We start from the raw sequence: 16,558 nt of genomic DNA, 5'->3' as shown, positions 1-16,558 counted from the left end.
AGACCCAGCTGAATGGAGCATGTTGGGTCTGAATTAATTGTCGAGCCTGCTTTGAGCAGGCACTTGTGCTCCAGGACATCTGAGTATTTAAGTGTTTCTGTGAAACTTGAGATAGCTGAAAGCCTCCTCTTGTAAAGATGTTACATGGACTGTGATCTCTTCTGAACACTGATGGATTTGAAATGCCCTTTACATTCTCTTATGGTCTGTACTCAGGAAAAAAAAAAAAAGAAAAATGTGAGATATTTCTGTGGAAATGCAAAATATTGATGTGATGTCATCACCTAGTTAGTCTAACGCTATTTACAATGCAGGCACAGAAGCTGAGCTAACACCTGTGTCTCACCATCACAGGAGGAGCAGGATGTGAGCAAATGCCTGTGACAAAGTATTTATCATACTTGTGCAGTGAGATAGCACAGAGAAGTGTTTTATTACATGGAGGTGGGATTGGCACCAGAAAGAACAGCTGTCAGTGTGAGACTCTCCAGAAATCCAAAAAATGACAATCATTCCAATCAGTGTTCAGTTTTGCAAGGAGCTTTTACATCATGCTTCAAAAGAGCAGAGTTTTAAAAGAAGCAGAACAATATTCATGTTTCTTCAGAAGTTTGGGATGTAGTGTGCCATAGGGCTGATTATAAATCAGGAATAAAAATCCCAGAGAGAGCCTCTACAGAGGTGGATAAAATAGTGAAGGCTGATGGGAAGAACTTAAGTGTGTCTGGATAGAACAAAACATAGACACACATAAAGTGAAAGCCTAGAAACACCCAAAAAGCTTAAAAATCCAGGCTGCAAATTTGGTGTAACTCCTGTGTGAGTACAGGGAAGATGAGATGAGGCTGCAGCCCTGGCACAGAGGGAAATCTGTGCCTCTTGCAGGGTCAGACCCCTCGTGCCCAGAGCTGGCACATGTTCCAGAACAGAGCAGCTTTTCCTGCTGGTGTTTGATGAGAATTCCCACCAGCAGGAGCTCTGCTGTGGCATTAGTGCTAGCACAGCTGTAGGACACCCTTCCCAGAAGGATTCTAAGTTCTCTAGGTGTTCCCTCAGTGTGATGAGGTGTATTTGAGCATATCCACAGATCTGTCCATTCCAATGCACTCTTTACATTAATTGTAAATTAATTTTTGTCAACTCCGAACAGGAGTTTGGAGATTTGTCATCTCCTCTCTTTACATTAATCGGGGTGCTGGGCCACAGTGACTGCTCAGCCTGAGGAGGCAGAAACTGGACAAACATTTGCAGGCATTAAGGACTCCTGGGATATTCTCCTTGCAAGTACTTCCAACACACAGCTCCACTGTAGAAGGCCCTAAGAGATTTAGAGAGTTAGAATTTGATCCAAGAGCAGCTTTTTCACTCAGCATACTCCAGCTCCAATGCCTCCTTTAAGGACAGATTTCAGAGCTCCAGGATGAAATCTTCCTTTTAAGCATATGATAAATATACTTAAGTATATTATATATACTTACATGATATATATACTTTTAAGTATATTGCTAAACACTAAGGGTTTCCAGAGGAAAAAAACACTTCTCTGGCTTCTCTTGCAACCTTCAGTTCAAGGCCAGCCTTGCAAATGTGCACAATTCTGTTTGAATATTTGCTCCCCCTCATAGAACTCAACCATCCTAGTGCATCAAAAATATGTCTTTTGACCCTACCCAGCTGCACTTTAGAGTCAGTCTGATCTTTCAGACCTGCTGCTCTTTCTAAATGTTCTTCCATCAATATCTGCAGCCCGGGCCCAAATCCTCAGGTGCTGAAAATCAGCATTTGCTCCTTTGAGCTGGTGTCAAGGCAACAGCTGCTCCAGCAAGTGCTGAGTGTAAACCAGAGGGATGCACTAATTTTAAAGTGGTGTGCAAAGAACCCAATTTGCAGAGTGAATGAGGATGTTTAGAGAACAGAGTTATGTAATTCATCTATTTTGGGGATTAGCCATCCCCGAAGTTCTGAAAAAGGTAACTGGGTTGGGCTATTTATAGTTCCTGTTACAGTACAGATGCCAGCACAGAGCAGCATTCAGCTCAAACCACCTTCTCTGTGCTCCAGGTGAATTTATACACCACAAATGTCTCCAGATCTCTGAGATCCAGCGAGATTCAGGGCTCCAGGATGCGCTCCCACCTCAGCATCTGTTGGCACATTAGGATGCCCTATTTCCCACCAGCTTCTGACCATGCCTTGGGTTTTCAGGACATTTGTATGAGATGTACACAGAGATTCTTTTTAGGATTCCCGATGTAGGAAAGAGGAGAAGGGGCGCTAATCTTGGGAAAACTAATGCAGCAATTGCCTAATTTCAGTTATCCTGCTCTGTAATTTCACAAGTCTGTAGGGAAGATGGCTTGGGATCCTTCCTTCCCACCCTTCTCTGTTTCTAAGATGCATTTGTGGGATCACTGTGAAAACATGAAGCCCATTGTTACTGCTACAGGATGATAATTGTGCAGAATTAATAAAAAACCATAATCTGTACTCAGAGTTCTCAGTCTTGAAGTCAAAACTGTGCAGCTTGAAAGAAGAGAAAGAACAGTTTGTAGGAGGATTGTATAGGCTTGGACTGCTTCTTATGGATTCTGCTTTTTAGATAAAAATATTTGTGTATATACAATAATTGTTATCTTTTCTTAAATGTTGAGAACCAGCCATTTGTTTGGGTAGTGGGCAGTGAGAAGAGGGCAGAGGAGATAATAGGAGGAAAGTTATCTGGGCAATGGTGAATGATCTGTTCCTAAGAAAGGTTTACACACAAAAAACTAATTTAAGGACTGGATTCTATAGAGTTGTCCATTTTAATATTGACTAGGGAGCATGGAAAATGAAGTGATTGCTTGGGCAGAATTGGTTAATTCTTCCCCTCACTAATCTATCCCATGAGACAGGGAGATCACAGTGTGGAAACAAAGAAAATGAGAAATACAGGGTTAGGTCCTCAATTTCTCATCATTCCAGTTTGTCATTCATGCCCAGTACAAGCTAAGCAAATTTTGATTTTTTTACCTAGTCCAAACTGCAGAGATTAAAATGACAATGTGCAGTGCATGCAAGAGGTGATCTAGGCCTTTTATAAAAAGCAGAGAAAATGAAGAGCCTGAATCTTGTATGGAAGGAGACTATGAATAGATTTCAGTGGAGGCTAAGCAAAGAAAAACCAGTTAAAGATGAAAAATATTAAATTGAGAAAGTCTGTATAGCATTCATATAAGGTGCTACTTGTTGAACTAGATTGTGAGAATTACTATTAGATTTTCATGTTAGTAATGATATTTCAGGAGATGTTAGGAGAAAAACTTAGTTTTGAGAAAATTTCTGACCAACGCAAAGATTTAAAAAGTATATATATAATTAAAACAATATGCATGGATTTGAAATGAGGAAAATGGTTAGTTCAAGAATTTCATTTTGACAAATATTAATAGTCCAGCCAATAATTTAATGAGAAGGTTGTATTAAATGAAGCAGGGAAAGTACAGAAAAAGTGCTATCCCTCTAGAAAATAATATAAATATATGTAAAAATACATTAGCAGATTATAGTGAAGACACTTCAGGTCAAAATATATATCTATGGAGTTAATCTTTGATAAGCATTTACCTAGAAATTTTCATTTAAAGGGGTTTATTTCTGAGACAAGGTCCTTAATACATAACATAAAGCATTTTATTTGCTGTAGTTTATAGCTTCAAATAATGAAAAGCTTTTTATTGAATACAATGTATTTTTCATTCTTAGTGTCACCATTATTAGAGGGTTTACACAGCACACAGCAGGGGATTTTCTTTCAAAACCCAAACTGATTTATGCCAGTTCTGTATGTTTATGAGTCTTTCAGCAGACTGTGGGCTAAGATTTTTTTCAGGATAGTCGCTGGATTGCAGGAAAGGTCTGCAATGTCACCCTTCTTTTGTGAATTGCACTCCTCATTCCCATGAGATTTCATCAGGCTCCAGACTTGCTTGGCTGCTATCTGCTCATCTGCAGTGGCTGCAAAAAATGTGGGAATATGAACTTGAGATATCTTTTCAGGAGAAAGGATAGAAAAATACGTGGCTACCTGCATAAAACCTGCAGTCCTTCCCTGTTTTGTCCTGTGTCATCCTCGGTCTTCGTAGATCTTTTATGCAGAGCTGGCACAATCATTCTTACAGTGGTTTTGGTAGGTCAAACCTGACACTTGCAGCTATCTGCTGTTCCTAATATTTAAATACTCAGCCCTTTTTTTTAGCAGATGTCCTAAATGCTTTTAAAATGTTGATTTCATAGAATGTGCACGTATGTAATTGTGTGTGCAGATTTGTACTGGAGAGAAGCTCCTGAATCCCCAAGTCTTGAGTGCAGTGGTTGAGACTGGCCAAGGAATGGGGGTGCATTTTAGACTCTCCCCTGTTTCAATATTAGATGCATTTCCCTCTGGGATTACTTGTGCTCCAGGAACTGGTGTCCTTGTGTGGCTCGTCAGGGATGCCACCGTGGTTTCAGGGGTGACACCAAAGAACCCGAGCCCTGGTTAGAGCTCCAAGTGCCCTGCATGGCACTGGAAGGGAGCAAAGCACTCAGAGCCACCAAAGGCCTGGAAATATTCTGGCCCATTCATGACTGTAGTGTGAGTATGCATATGCATAATCCAGTTTGGTATTATCCCTCAAATCCAATGATCCAGCAGCAGTTTTGAGTTTTGAGTTTCCTATCTACTGGAAAAGGTCATAAAGCACTGTATTGCTCATTATAGCATTGAATTCAGCAGAGCATTGGCAGCGTGGTGTTTCAGTGTCATGAGGGATAATATTTATTAATTACTGACTGTAAAACAACTTACCAGAACTTTAAAATCCAAATCAAAACCTAGGCTTCCACTCACAATTCTATGGATACTTACATATTTAGTGTACAACTCACTGACAGAACTTTAGAAGTGTGCTTGTTGAAACAAGTACATAAAATCTTGAAAATTAACCATGGCTTTTTCTATTGTTCAGGATGCACAACAGCATTTTTGTTACTGACCAGTGAAATATGTGGAGACTCAGAGGTAGCTCTCCCTCATGACTTCCCTTGACAGCCATTTTAGCATTCCTCCAGGCTGCTCTGGGCTGTTTCACCAAGCTTCAGATTCTTCTCATGAGAGAGAGATGAGGTAAGCAGGAGGCTCCATGTGGCCTTCAGAAGAGCCCTGAAATGCTGTGTGACATTCTAGGCAGCCATCACACAGGGTGGCATGCAGAGAGCGAGCACCCGTGCATTCCTGATCCCATCAGCAAGGCCTGCCATGCCCATCATAGGTCAATAGGGAAATTCTGGGATAAGCTGGGCATGGCTGAGTTGCACTGAGGGCAAAAGGAAGTGTCCATTGATTGTGTGTGTTCCATTTTATTATTTAACTCTAGAAATAACCTGGAACACAATTATCATGGCAGTGTTCCGTCCATCTCCCCAGGTAAGCAGGTGAACTTAAAGTCAGGTGAGTGGAACTAGAATCTACCAGCTTCTGCTCTCCCTCTGATCCTTCTCACTGATGTTTGCATTTAATCCATCTTTGCCTAAATGTCCATAGCCCAGAAAAAAGCATCATCTGATGATATTTTCTTTTGAAAGAAAGCAGGGAGATTCAGCAATACTGTGATTCTCAAGATAAAGATTTTATATAACTGGGGAAAAGATATACTGGGAAGCAATTATGCCCAAATGCACAGTTGCCAGTAGCTGCTAAAACTAAATTGTATGAAGCACACTGGACACAAACTGGAAGTGTCACAAGTGATCTGAGAAATCCTCATGTTGTTTTTTATCCATTTGAGAGCTGTCTTAGGGTTGAAGCTTCATCTGGCTGCATGAACCCAAAACCTGCCTGAAGATACCCAACATTGCTTACATCAATTACCAAACATGCTGCTGTGGTATTTGAAAAGCCACAAATCTTGTCAATCAAATGAAGTTCTAAAGAGTTTACTGACTGTCACTTTGGCTCTTCATCGTGTCAAGACAGAAACATTCCTTGGACACATTTAGAAAGTTGCCTCACCGATCATCCAGTGTGTGTCATCAATTACTTTGTTCCCTTTCTCAATGACCTACTGATATTCTTTAAGCAATGGCTGCAGTTAGAAAGCATTTTATCTGGAGCTACCCTCTGGAAAAAGCAATGTGGGAACAGCCTGCTGTTGGAAATAGCACTGCAGGAATCTGACTGCAGCATTGAAGCTTTAAATCTAGAGAATGGAGAGTTCTGTAGGACTATTAACACACCAGATAACATCATTCATTTTTGAAAATGTGCTTTAGTCACTAAACAGTACAATTCTAGAAAGTTTTGTGTCCTTTAACCATATTCCTGTGATGTACCTTAGGATTTGTTTAATTTCAAGATGTGGTATAATATTTTCCCTTGACAAAATTAATAGGATATGCAAAAAAAAAAAAAAAAATAGTTTAAAAAACAATTCAGGAATTTGGCAACATGGTCATCATTCACCTACCTGGCTGTAAAAATCTGTCTCATTGCTTTCCCCTTGTTTTCAGCCCTGGAGTCTGATTACATCCAGTGGCACAAATTGGACGTCAGTGGCACAGCGGCTGCAAACAAAGCAACACGGATTTCTTCATGCCCAATTGGTTCAGGTATCTGTACAATCTATAAGGGAAGGTCAGGGAAGGGGAGGTTACTGGCTGATCAAGAAAAGCTCTTGTCAGAGTAAAACTCTTTGGTTTTTCAGGCTTCTCCTTCATCCTCAGGAGTGCCATGGTGCCTGGTGTCTGCAATGCACAGAGAAGCCTTCCCTGTAATAAACTTTTGAGACTATATCATCATATTTCCATGGAGCATCCTGGGAGTTTAGGTGAAGGTAAAACACCCTAGTCAAGCTTAGATCCAGCCTGAGAAACTTTGCTGTTGTGCATGAAAAGATAGTCCCACATTTGAACTAAAATTTTCAAAATGTTGTTGTATTTCAGCCTAAAAAGGTGCCCATGCTCCATCTTCCAGAGGGGAAGAAATGTCAGTATTGCTACTGGAACATCGACACCAAGAGTTTGCCACCAGTTTCTGAATCAGTTGCCTTTGTCTGGCAGGTACCTGGGACATTTAATGGTTCATATTCTCCTGACTGCTCTTGTTCACTTGTACCCACTGATTCCTGCACTTCTACAGTGTGGAAACTCAGAATCCCTGGGAATTCCCTCTTATTCCAAGAGGAGCAAAAATTGTCTTCCATAGGTCAGGTCTCATTTGAGGCACAAAAAATTCCCTAAGAAGCTGCAGCTCTTTTTCATCCAGACTTTGTTTTTATGGGCCCAGTCTTATACTTACAAAATTTCATGAAATGCCTTTCAATGGAAGAGACAATATTTAGTTTTTCAATCTGTTGTTTCTTTTTTCTGGTAGTGTCTATAAATTTGGGTATTTTTAAGCCTCTTACTGAACAGCAGTTCAGCAGATGTTAGCCCTGGTTTCCTGGGATTGGTTCAGCAGTGCCCAAAAGAGATCTGAATTTTTAAAAGGATGCTTAAGACAGGGGAAAAAATGAATCTGAACATGATTCATCCTCTGACTGAAACACTGAAAGAGCTCAATAGCATTTTCAGCTCCTCATTAAACACTGGATACACTGTGTCCAAAGAAAAGTGTAAACAATTAGAGTATGTGTTAAAAAAAACTACATTCACTTGGTCCATTTTCTGTCATGCCCACGTTTGATATGCCAAGTTTAGCAAACAGGGATGACATTGGATAACTTATTAGCAGCTGTATTTTCAAATAACATAATTTCTGGATGTGAGGGAGAATAATCCAAATCAAGTAAGTTATTTTTTCTGCATATAAAGCCATGCCAATTTTGAGCTGCCATGCAAAATTTCTTTAATTACCATCACAGATGCTATTTGTTTACAAATAATGGTCACACATTAATTATTTTTATTTTTTGTGTCTTCACTATCCTGAAATAAACTACATCTTTTTCAAGGTATCAAGTTAAGCCATCTTTGTTTGAAATTTTAGGTACAACCCATCATTACCTTAGAATAAAAGTGATGCTGCATTTTCTAACACTTGTCCTTTGCTTCAGCCTTTGCTGCCACTTGCTAAAGGTTCCATATGAATGTCAGGCCTCTGTAAAAAAATTACCTTGAGAGTTTCATTAAAGGTTTTGCATATGTTACAGTAAAATCTAGAAAAAAAGGGAGTTTTCCATGACCAACTGTGTGGAGACTTTAAAATCCTCTCCTGTTATGCCATTGCACTGTACATTTTTAGTCACATTATAGCTAGGGATATCCTTTAATAACAGCTTAGTCTTGTTTTAGCCTTCAGGATAATGTCCTGCTGCTTCCAGGAGATGCAAAATCTCCTAATAAAACATATTCCCATGAACCCTGTATGCTGCATTTAGGGGGAAGGACATTGCCAGCTTGACATTGACATTTATTGACAGTATCATGCTGGAAGCTGTCTTTACTCTGTGTTCCCTGAACTTGTTCAAGTGAATCACTTCATCACCTCTCACTTTACTCACTAATCTCTAGACTGAGGGAACCATGAGATCTCTAGAGCTTTCTGGAGTTTCTGGTTCTTCCCTTCCTTTCCCCACATGATTTTACAGCTCCTTATGAAATGCAACAGGAATATAACATAAACCAAAAGCATTCATGGTAAAAGCAATAATACCTTACAAATTCTGGCTTACAATGTGCAGATGCAAACTGGTTTTTGTTTGTGGATGTTTGCTATGGATTTTTTGGGCACAAATACACTGGAAGTCAGAAGAAGCATCTAACACAGGAAAAATATCTTGCAGCAAAAATGATCTTTCTTCATGCATATGGACAAGTACTGCTGATTTACACATTTCACTTCTTAGAAAGCAGGCAGAATTCTGTATTTCTTTCCTAAAATTTATAAAGTACTAATTTCTATCTCAGTTGTTTCAAATGTCTTCATTCTACTTAGCACATTTGGGATATTCAGGGCTATTCACAGGTATAGGTAGAACAGAGCAGTGAGGGTCTAACACCATTTCAGCAACATTTCAGTGGCACCAGCTTCTCATTAAAAACTTGATCCTCTATCATTCTTGGGGCTCCTGCTCTTTTCCAATATATTCTTTCAAAAATAAACCTTGCATCTGACCTGAAGTGACTCTTCTTATTTCCCACAAGTATTGTAAGTATTATCTTCTCAGTGTTTTGTAAAAATATTTAGTTGCAATCTTTCACTTGTAGATCACTAACCTTAGTGTCTCATTGAAGTTTTACCTGCCTCCATTTAACAACTCAAAGTTTTCTTTGCAAATCCTTCCAACAGCTTCAGAGCTCACATTATCTTGGGCACAATTGTGAATTTCAAACTTCCCAGGACTTTCTTTCTGTTGAGGCCTCTTTACCCTGTAAATGAAATGTCAAATCAACGAAAGCATCTGAGGGTGGGTACATGAGGGTCAGGAGGGTGTGTGTGACAGTGACATCAACTGAGACAATAAAAGGGCTTCCAAGGTGCTTACAAGCTCTATTTTAAAGTTACATTTAAGGGGTCCACTAAACCAATTCAGTGGTCTTTAAATATACTTGACATCAAGAGACAGTCATCTGCTGACATACCCAAGGCAGAAATCTCTTTAACATTCTGTCTGGTAAGTATACTCTACTTTTTTCCAAGTTCTCTGGAAGACTTATTAGAATATTTTATCATTGATTCTTTACCCATTTTTGTGTTAGTTTCTTTTCAGACTGTCTTAAAAAAAAATAAGTGAATATTAGTAAGATCAAACTGTTCTGTTATCTGAACTAAATTTGTGAAATTAAAAAGTCAGGGACAGCGAACAAGCAATATCATGAAGTGAATTCAAGTCCTGAATTTATAATCCTGGGTTAGATGGACTGCCAGGACCTCACTGATACTGCCATGTAAGAGACCATGTTATAAATGCTTTTCTGACCTAGAGCAAAGCTGCAGAAACTTGCAAAAAATGGCATTGTGGAGTTTATATCTCTTAGGTTTCAGTTAGTCCGTATCAAATTTATTAAGTGGTCACAAAAAATTCCTTTTCTGCCTGCTACTACTGAAAATCCAGACTAAAAACTGACATCGGAACTGTGTCATTTCTGCCTGTTGTAGCATCATCAGTGGTAAATATTTTCTAAATATATTCCAAATGGCAGTTCTGATGATGATGTAAAAATCAGAGGGGAATTCATACAGGAAATGTAGGATAATCCCTGAAAAAATGAGGGACTTAATTCTGGTTTCTCTTCTGTAACTCAACTTCTGCCTCTATGCAAAATCGTCAGGGAAAGTGTCAGCCTCTTCATTCTAAAGAATATGCAAATGAAGTAGGGAAATAGAGAAGGTTTAATCTACAGAATTTTTCATTTGAATAGCTGTACACAAGTATTCCACTGGACTTGAAGGCTACAAAGTCATTATTATGATGGTGATGACAATAATAATAATATTGGAAGAACATGGTGCTTTTCACTCAATTATGCAAGAGATAGGTATAGGTACCTAGGTGATGATGATGATGGGCAGCTAAAAATTACCAAAATTCATGGAGTTGCCCAGGAAATAAAAATGAGCTGCTCACAAAATTAGTATTAGAAGTAAGTCCTTCATTTGCATTCCTTGCTTTAACCTGTTTCACAAAAAACAAATTATTTTTCAAAAACTCTTGTCTGATGTTTTTAAACTTTTTTTCCTAGTTTAAATTTGTTTGGAACTAGCATAAATAACTTGAATTACAGACTTTACATATATTCATTCCTACTTTTGTAGACAAAATGACTGCTGTAAGAAACCTGGCCCGGACTGCAATCATTTTATGTGCCGTGTGCTTTTTTACAAGCTGTGATGGAAGACCAATGGTGTAAGTACATTATCTCCCACTGGATGGCTTTTGCTGCTGCTGGTTTGTCTGTGCATGTGTGTGTGAGTTCTGTCCCTGCTTTTGAACCTTCTGGCCAAGCTCTGTCCTCTAGAAACACCTATAGAGGTCTCAAACACTCTGAGTGTATAAATATTTTTTGAAAATAGGCAGCTGAGCAGAGGGAGAAAAAAAGTATAAATCTTTTCTTATTATTCATATGGGATAAACTTCATGTCTTGGGGGTCTGCACAGGTGAAAATCTTTTGTACTGTGAGAATCTAGCTGTAACTCACATTTGGGCACTAACATCCACCAGCTGAGACACAAATCCACAGGGAATCATGCTTCTTTAGCTCTAATGATCCCAGAAAACTGCCACTGAATAAATGCCATTGTTTCATTTATCATTTACCTAATATTGGATAAGCCCTAAGCTCCTCTACAATAGCTGAAATAAATTATAGGGACAATATTGTCACAAAACTGAACTACTTCCCATCTTTGATGCCTTCTCGCTGATATAACCATTACCAATAACACATCACCTCCCATCCTGCCTCTCTGCTCCAGATGTCATTCTATGCCTCACAAATCAGCCAGGAAGCTTCTACAGTTCTGTATTGTGGTTCCTTGCAGAAGTTCCCAAACCTGGCCCTTTGAGCCAAGTTCTGGAACCCAAGAAGACCCCCATGTGCCTCTTCCTCTGCTTTGCTTTGCTGCAGGAAAAGGTCTGTGAGCGAGATGCAGCTGATGCATAACCTGGGCGAGCACCGGCACACGGTGGAGAGGCAGGACTGGCTGCAGATGAAGCTGCAGGACGTGCACAGTGCCCTGGAGGACGCTCGCACCCAGAGGCCCCGGAGCAAGGACGGTGTCGTGCTGGGCAGGAGGCTGCTCCCGGAGCACCTGCGGGCAGCGGCGCAGAAGAAATCCATGGATCTGGACAAGGCTTACATGGATGTCCTGTTCAAAACCAAGCCGTAGTGAGAGCAGCCAAAGCGTTGTGTCTGTCCACGTGAGCACGAGGCTGTGTAGCATTGATCGAGTAGGGCAATTCATTCATATTTATTCCAGCTGCAGTAAGGATTAAAGGCTCTGTTCAAGGTTGTAGCACCCCCCACCCCCGAGTGAGACATTTCACAACCAAACAATAAAATGTATTTACAGTCTACCCAGGATCACTGCTGGGTACCTTTTGGCTGATGTATCTTGTAAGTTGCCAGCATAAAAGGAAAAAGAAACCCAAGCCAGTAAAAAAGTTGAAAAACCATTAAAGGGCAGTTGCACAACTCTTACACGGGAAGATATTGTGTGTAATCACTAGGCCTGCTTGAATTGTTAACCAGCAAGGAATAAATGCAGGGGAGCCTGTCTCCAGAACAGGGCCTAGGGTTAAACTTTGTTCAGCTTTGTACTAATGGAAATACATAAATTAAACCCACACCTATTTTCAGAAGAAGGCCTGAAATCAGAAGAACATTAATTACATAGCAAAAGCTGCACAATAATAATTTCGGATTACAGAGCGCAAACAGAAAAGAAATAGGATAGGAAGGCAAAGCTTAAGACTAAACTACAAAGGGATAAAATTAAAACAAATGCTGAAGAATTTTGCAAAATACAGAAATGAAGGGAAGGTTTGATTACCTTCCCCTCCTCCAAAAGATGAAAGCCTGTAATTAACTGCAGAAACAGTGTGAGCAGAGGTGGTAGCACATATGTAAGCATGGCCCTAACTACAGAACTGGGAAATGATTCTGCAATTACAACTGAAACAGAAATCTTGTGGTACATACTTGTTGTCCCTCATTTTCTCCATAAACTACTGCTCTCTGAACTCGTGTGTGTTGTGCTAGGCCTTGTGTGTAATTTTTTTTGTGAGACCGGTGGCTCTCATGAATAAAATTACTCATTTCCATATGCAGTTTATAGGAGAATTGGGATCTTGGTTTTCCAGACCTCCAGAATGAGAACCAGTAACATGCAGAAATCAATCTGGGAGAGGAACCATTAGCTGGAATACATTCAAACCCCAAGCAAGACTCAGAAAGAGATGCATAGGGAAAAATCAATCACAGCAACAATTCTGAAAAGCAGCAAATACAAAATGACTTTGCACGGTCTATGCACGTACGTGCTCAGGAGCTTCAGTGATTTCTGATGAAGAAGAATGTTTTCCCAGCAGGAATACTGGTGGCTGCCTCCAAATTTGCCAGTGGCAGAGCTCAAAGCCAGGTGAATTGTTGCTCTAAGCCCAAGTGGCTGCATGGATGTTGCTCTGATTTGTTTGTTTGATATCTGGCACTCCCTGGGGAGCCTGCTAAACCTCTCCTAACTCCCTCCAAACAGAAAATGCAACCTGCTGAGGGCAAGGGATGTGTTTGTAGCTACAGACCTGCAGCCCATCCTTGTAGCAGTGCAAAGGCCCTGGTGCTGGAGCAGACAGCACAATGGTTCTGTGCCACCTGTCCGGTTGTAGGGTCAAGGCCTTAAGGTGCACTTCCTATTTATTCTTTAATCAGGCATCTGTGCTAAGCTCAATAAATAAAATTGCATTTTTGTACCTATGTCTCACATATTACCAAATAAAGTGGACCAAAAGCTCTTGGACATTATTTTAAAGCATAAGAACTGGCTGGCCTGTGACTGTTTGGATATAATTTAGCATTTGCGGTAAGACTATGAAGCCATTTAATTTTATGACAGCAAAATAAGCACAAAAGTAATGATGAGAGTAATTTTTATTTTTCCTTTCATTCTTCCTGCATACAAAATCACAAGGGTGGTTACACAAAAAGGTGTTTACCTGGCACAAACCAATTTATGTCCCCTTGCAACAATGACACATGCAGAAACTGTATAAACTTCAAGTTATATACAAAAAGCCAAAATCATTACTGGTTTAATTTTGATCCAAACAAAAAAATTCTACTCTCCAAACAACAAGTCCTCCTAATCCTCAGCTATCCAATAGATGAATGATGATTACACAAATCTTTAAACTTGCTGTAGACTTACAGTATGACTTTTCAGGACTAAAGACAGAACAGTGGCAGATTAATTGGTGCTAGGTAATGCCCATTAAAAATAAGATGTCATATTAATATGATTACTTACTAATTGTCTAGAACGTAGATTTGTTATGGCTCTTCAGCTTAAAACTCTGATCAGTGTAGCCTCAGTTAAAACAGCAAAAGGTTCAGCATGGGGCAGAGGATGTTATCAAAAACATTTTAATGCCAAAAAATGCAAAGATTCATCTTCACTGGACAAATGTGCAATTTTGGTCACCTCTCTTTCATAGACTGAGAAGAACAGAAAGAGGATGGTGAGAAATTATAGGACCACTGAGACACTTAAATATGATAATAAATCTCATCATAATAAATTGTAACAACTGCAGTTGTTAAAGAAATAAAAGCTGCACAATAAAGGTATATCAAATTGTTGGCGATGGAAGAGACAGGACCCCATGGTTTGCAAGCATGGAGCCATTTATTAATCCCAAAAGCTCAGTATTTATACCTTTTCAGCTGTAGCTAAAAATAGCAGTGAGTACAATATGTGTGTATCCCAGCAATGGTGCTAAATCACAGCTTGGTACAGATCCCCACAGGCGTGTGAGCTCTTGCAAACACAGCACACCAGAGCACATCATTATCTCTGGATTCAGAGTTCTGCTAAAGCAAACACATCCACTTGTGTCGTGAGCTGAGCAGCGCTCCCCATTCTGCTCTCCAGCTGCAGTCCCACATCAAATAACCAGATGTGGCCTCGCTAGGAGAGGGGAAGGATCACTTTTCCTTATCACCTGACAAAGGGCTGTTCTGCCAGGACCTGTGGCCTCAAAGGCCTAGCCTGTGCAGATGCATATTGACTGTAAACACCTGGTTTTTATAGAATCCTCAGTGAAAATCAATTGTGTCTCTCACTGGTGACTCACTGAAACAAAAAGCACCAATATCAATATCAATCCTCAGGGGAAGCTGAACAGTAGCAATGAAAAAAAAACAACAAGCTCATGAAAATTTAGCAAAGCCAAAATCACAAGAAGTCAAACAGAAACAAGACAGACTGTGAAATCTGTAGCTCAAAACTCCTGCTAGCTATTTGACTAATTTGGCTTTCTAAGATGCTCCTGCCTGCTGCAAATGCTCCTGTTTGGTGTTGCTCAGTTCACCACTGGGAGCATGGCATCTGACTCCTTGCCTTGTGTGCACATTCTGACAGCTTTTGTGCCAGCTGCTTGCCCCTCATTGTTCTGCTGCTGGCTTTCTAGAACTGTGTGGTTTGTCTCTCTGGCCATTGCTGAAGGATGGAAAAGAGAATTCACTTAACAGATTCACGGTTTGCTGTCTGCTGTAGCAAAGCTGCCATCCTTTATGGGGCATTTGGGTATAGCAAAGGCACAAGTCCTCGCTCACTTGCCCCCTCTTCCCCTCCTGTCCCCAAGGAGGGGCATAAGGACTTCTAAAGTCCTTTCACCTGCTATGGAAGTCAAACCCTGCTTGTATTTAATGATGATGCATCATTATGAGATATTGATTTATATGAGAATATTTTAGAAAAAATGACAACTATTTTCTTTAGATCTGAATCTATACTGATGGGGGTCACTATTGGGTTATTCTCCCTCCTCTGTCCCATGAGGAGTGGGAAGGGTTTAGTGCCACTTGTGACACTTCAGTACACCGAGGATGCCTAAACTGTGGGACAGGGTAGTTCGGAATGACAGCCACGTCTACTAATTGTATTCCTTAACAGGCTACACAGACTCTGTATTTCCTAAAGGGCTGTACAAACACAGAGCTGTAATTTAAACCAGGAATCAGTTTTAGGATAAAGGTTGAGGTATCGGAGTCAGCTCACCTAGATATAAACTGTATTATATGGCAGCTGGCCTGCTGTCATCCCCTCAGTGCTGCTCTTTAGCAGAGATGCCGGCTCCACAGAGATCCCGGCTTTTCGGGGACAGCCCGGATCCACAGGGGGAGCCCGGCTCCACAAGGGAGATCCCAGTTCCTCATGGGAGATCCTGGCTCCACAGAGGAGATGCCGGCTCCACAAAGATCCCGGCTCCACAAAGATCCCGACTCCTCAGGGAGATGTCGGCTCCACAGAGGAGATCCCGGCTCCACAGAGGAGATCCCGGCTCCGCAGAGGAGATCCCGGCTCCGCAGAGGAGATCCCGGCTCCGCAGAGGAGATCCCGGCTCCACAGAGATCCCATCTCCTCACGGAGATTCCGGGCTCCACAGAAGAGATCCCGGCTCCTCACGTAGATCCCGGCTCCACAGAGGAGATGCCGGCTCCTCAGGAAATCCCGGCTCCTCACGTAGATCCCGGCTCCTCACGGAGATCCCGGCTCCGCAGAGGAGATCACGGGTCCTTCTAGGTGAGCCCGCCGCTCCCCATGGCCGCCGGGCGGCGCTCGCTCTCCAGCACCGCCCGGCCCCTCAGACCGGCCGGCCCACTCTCGGCGGAGAGCCGCGCGGGGGATTTATCTTGTTTCTACACGACTCGTAGCGATTTCAGTTTTGTTAATTCACTTCACTGGCCGTGCTGTTTTCCCGTCGGGTTTTAATCCACAGGCCGCAGGTTTTCCATCCCCCTCCCCTCAGGGAGCCCCCGGCCGCTCCCTGGCAACGGCGTCCCGCGCGCGCCCCGCCCCGCCCCGCGAGTCTCGCGAGATGC

The 16,558-nt window shown here is 41.3% G+C and overlaps 1 protein-coding gene across 1 annotated transcript; it reads left to right on the top strand.

The window, feature by feature from the left end:
• Positions 1-10,779: 10,779 nt before the first annotated feature.
• On the top strand, positions 10,780-11,849 carry PTH (parathyroid hormone). The gene is made up of 2 exons (XM_005531571.1): positions 10,780-10,865; positions 11,588-11,849. Exons 1-2 carry the CDS (start codon positions 10,780-10,782, stop codon positions 11,847-11,849), a joined length of 348 nt encoding a protein of 115 aa, XP_005531628.1.
• Positions 11,850-16,558: the final 4,709 nt, after the last annotated feature.

The sequence above is a fragment of the Pseudopodoces humilis genome, chromosome 7 (assembly GCF_049639895.1).
Source record: "Pseudopodoces humilis isolate 2021_Gansu_Grassland_sample_001 chromosome 7, ASM4963989v1, whole genome shotgun sequence".
NCBI lineage: Eukaryota > Metazoa > Chordata > Aves > Passeriformes > Paridae > Pseudopodoces > Pseudopodoces humilis.
The sequence above is the reverse complement of the archived record's forward strand: the minus strand, read 5'-3'. Positions and strand labels throughout refer to the sequence as shown.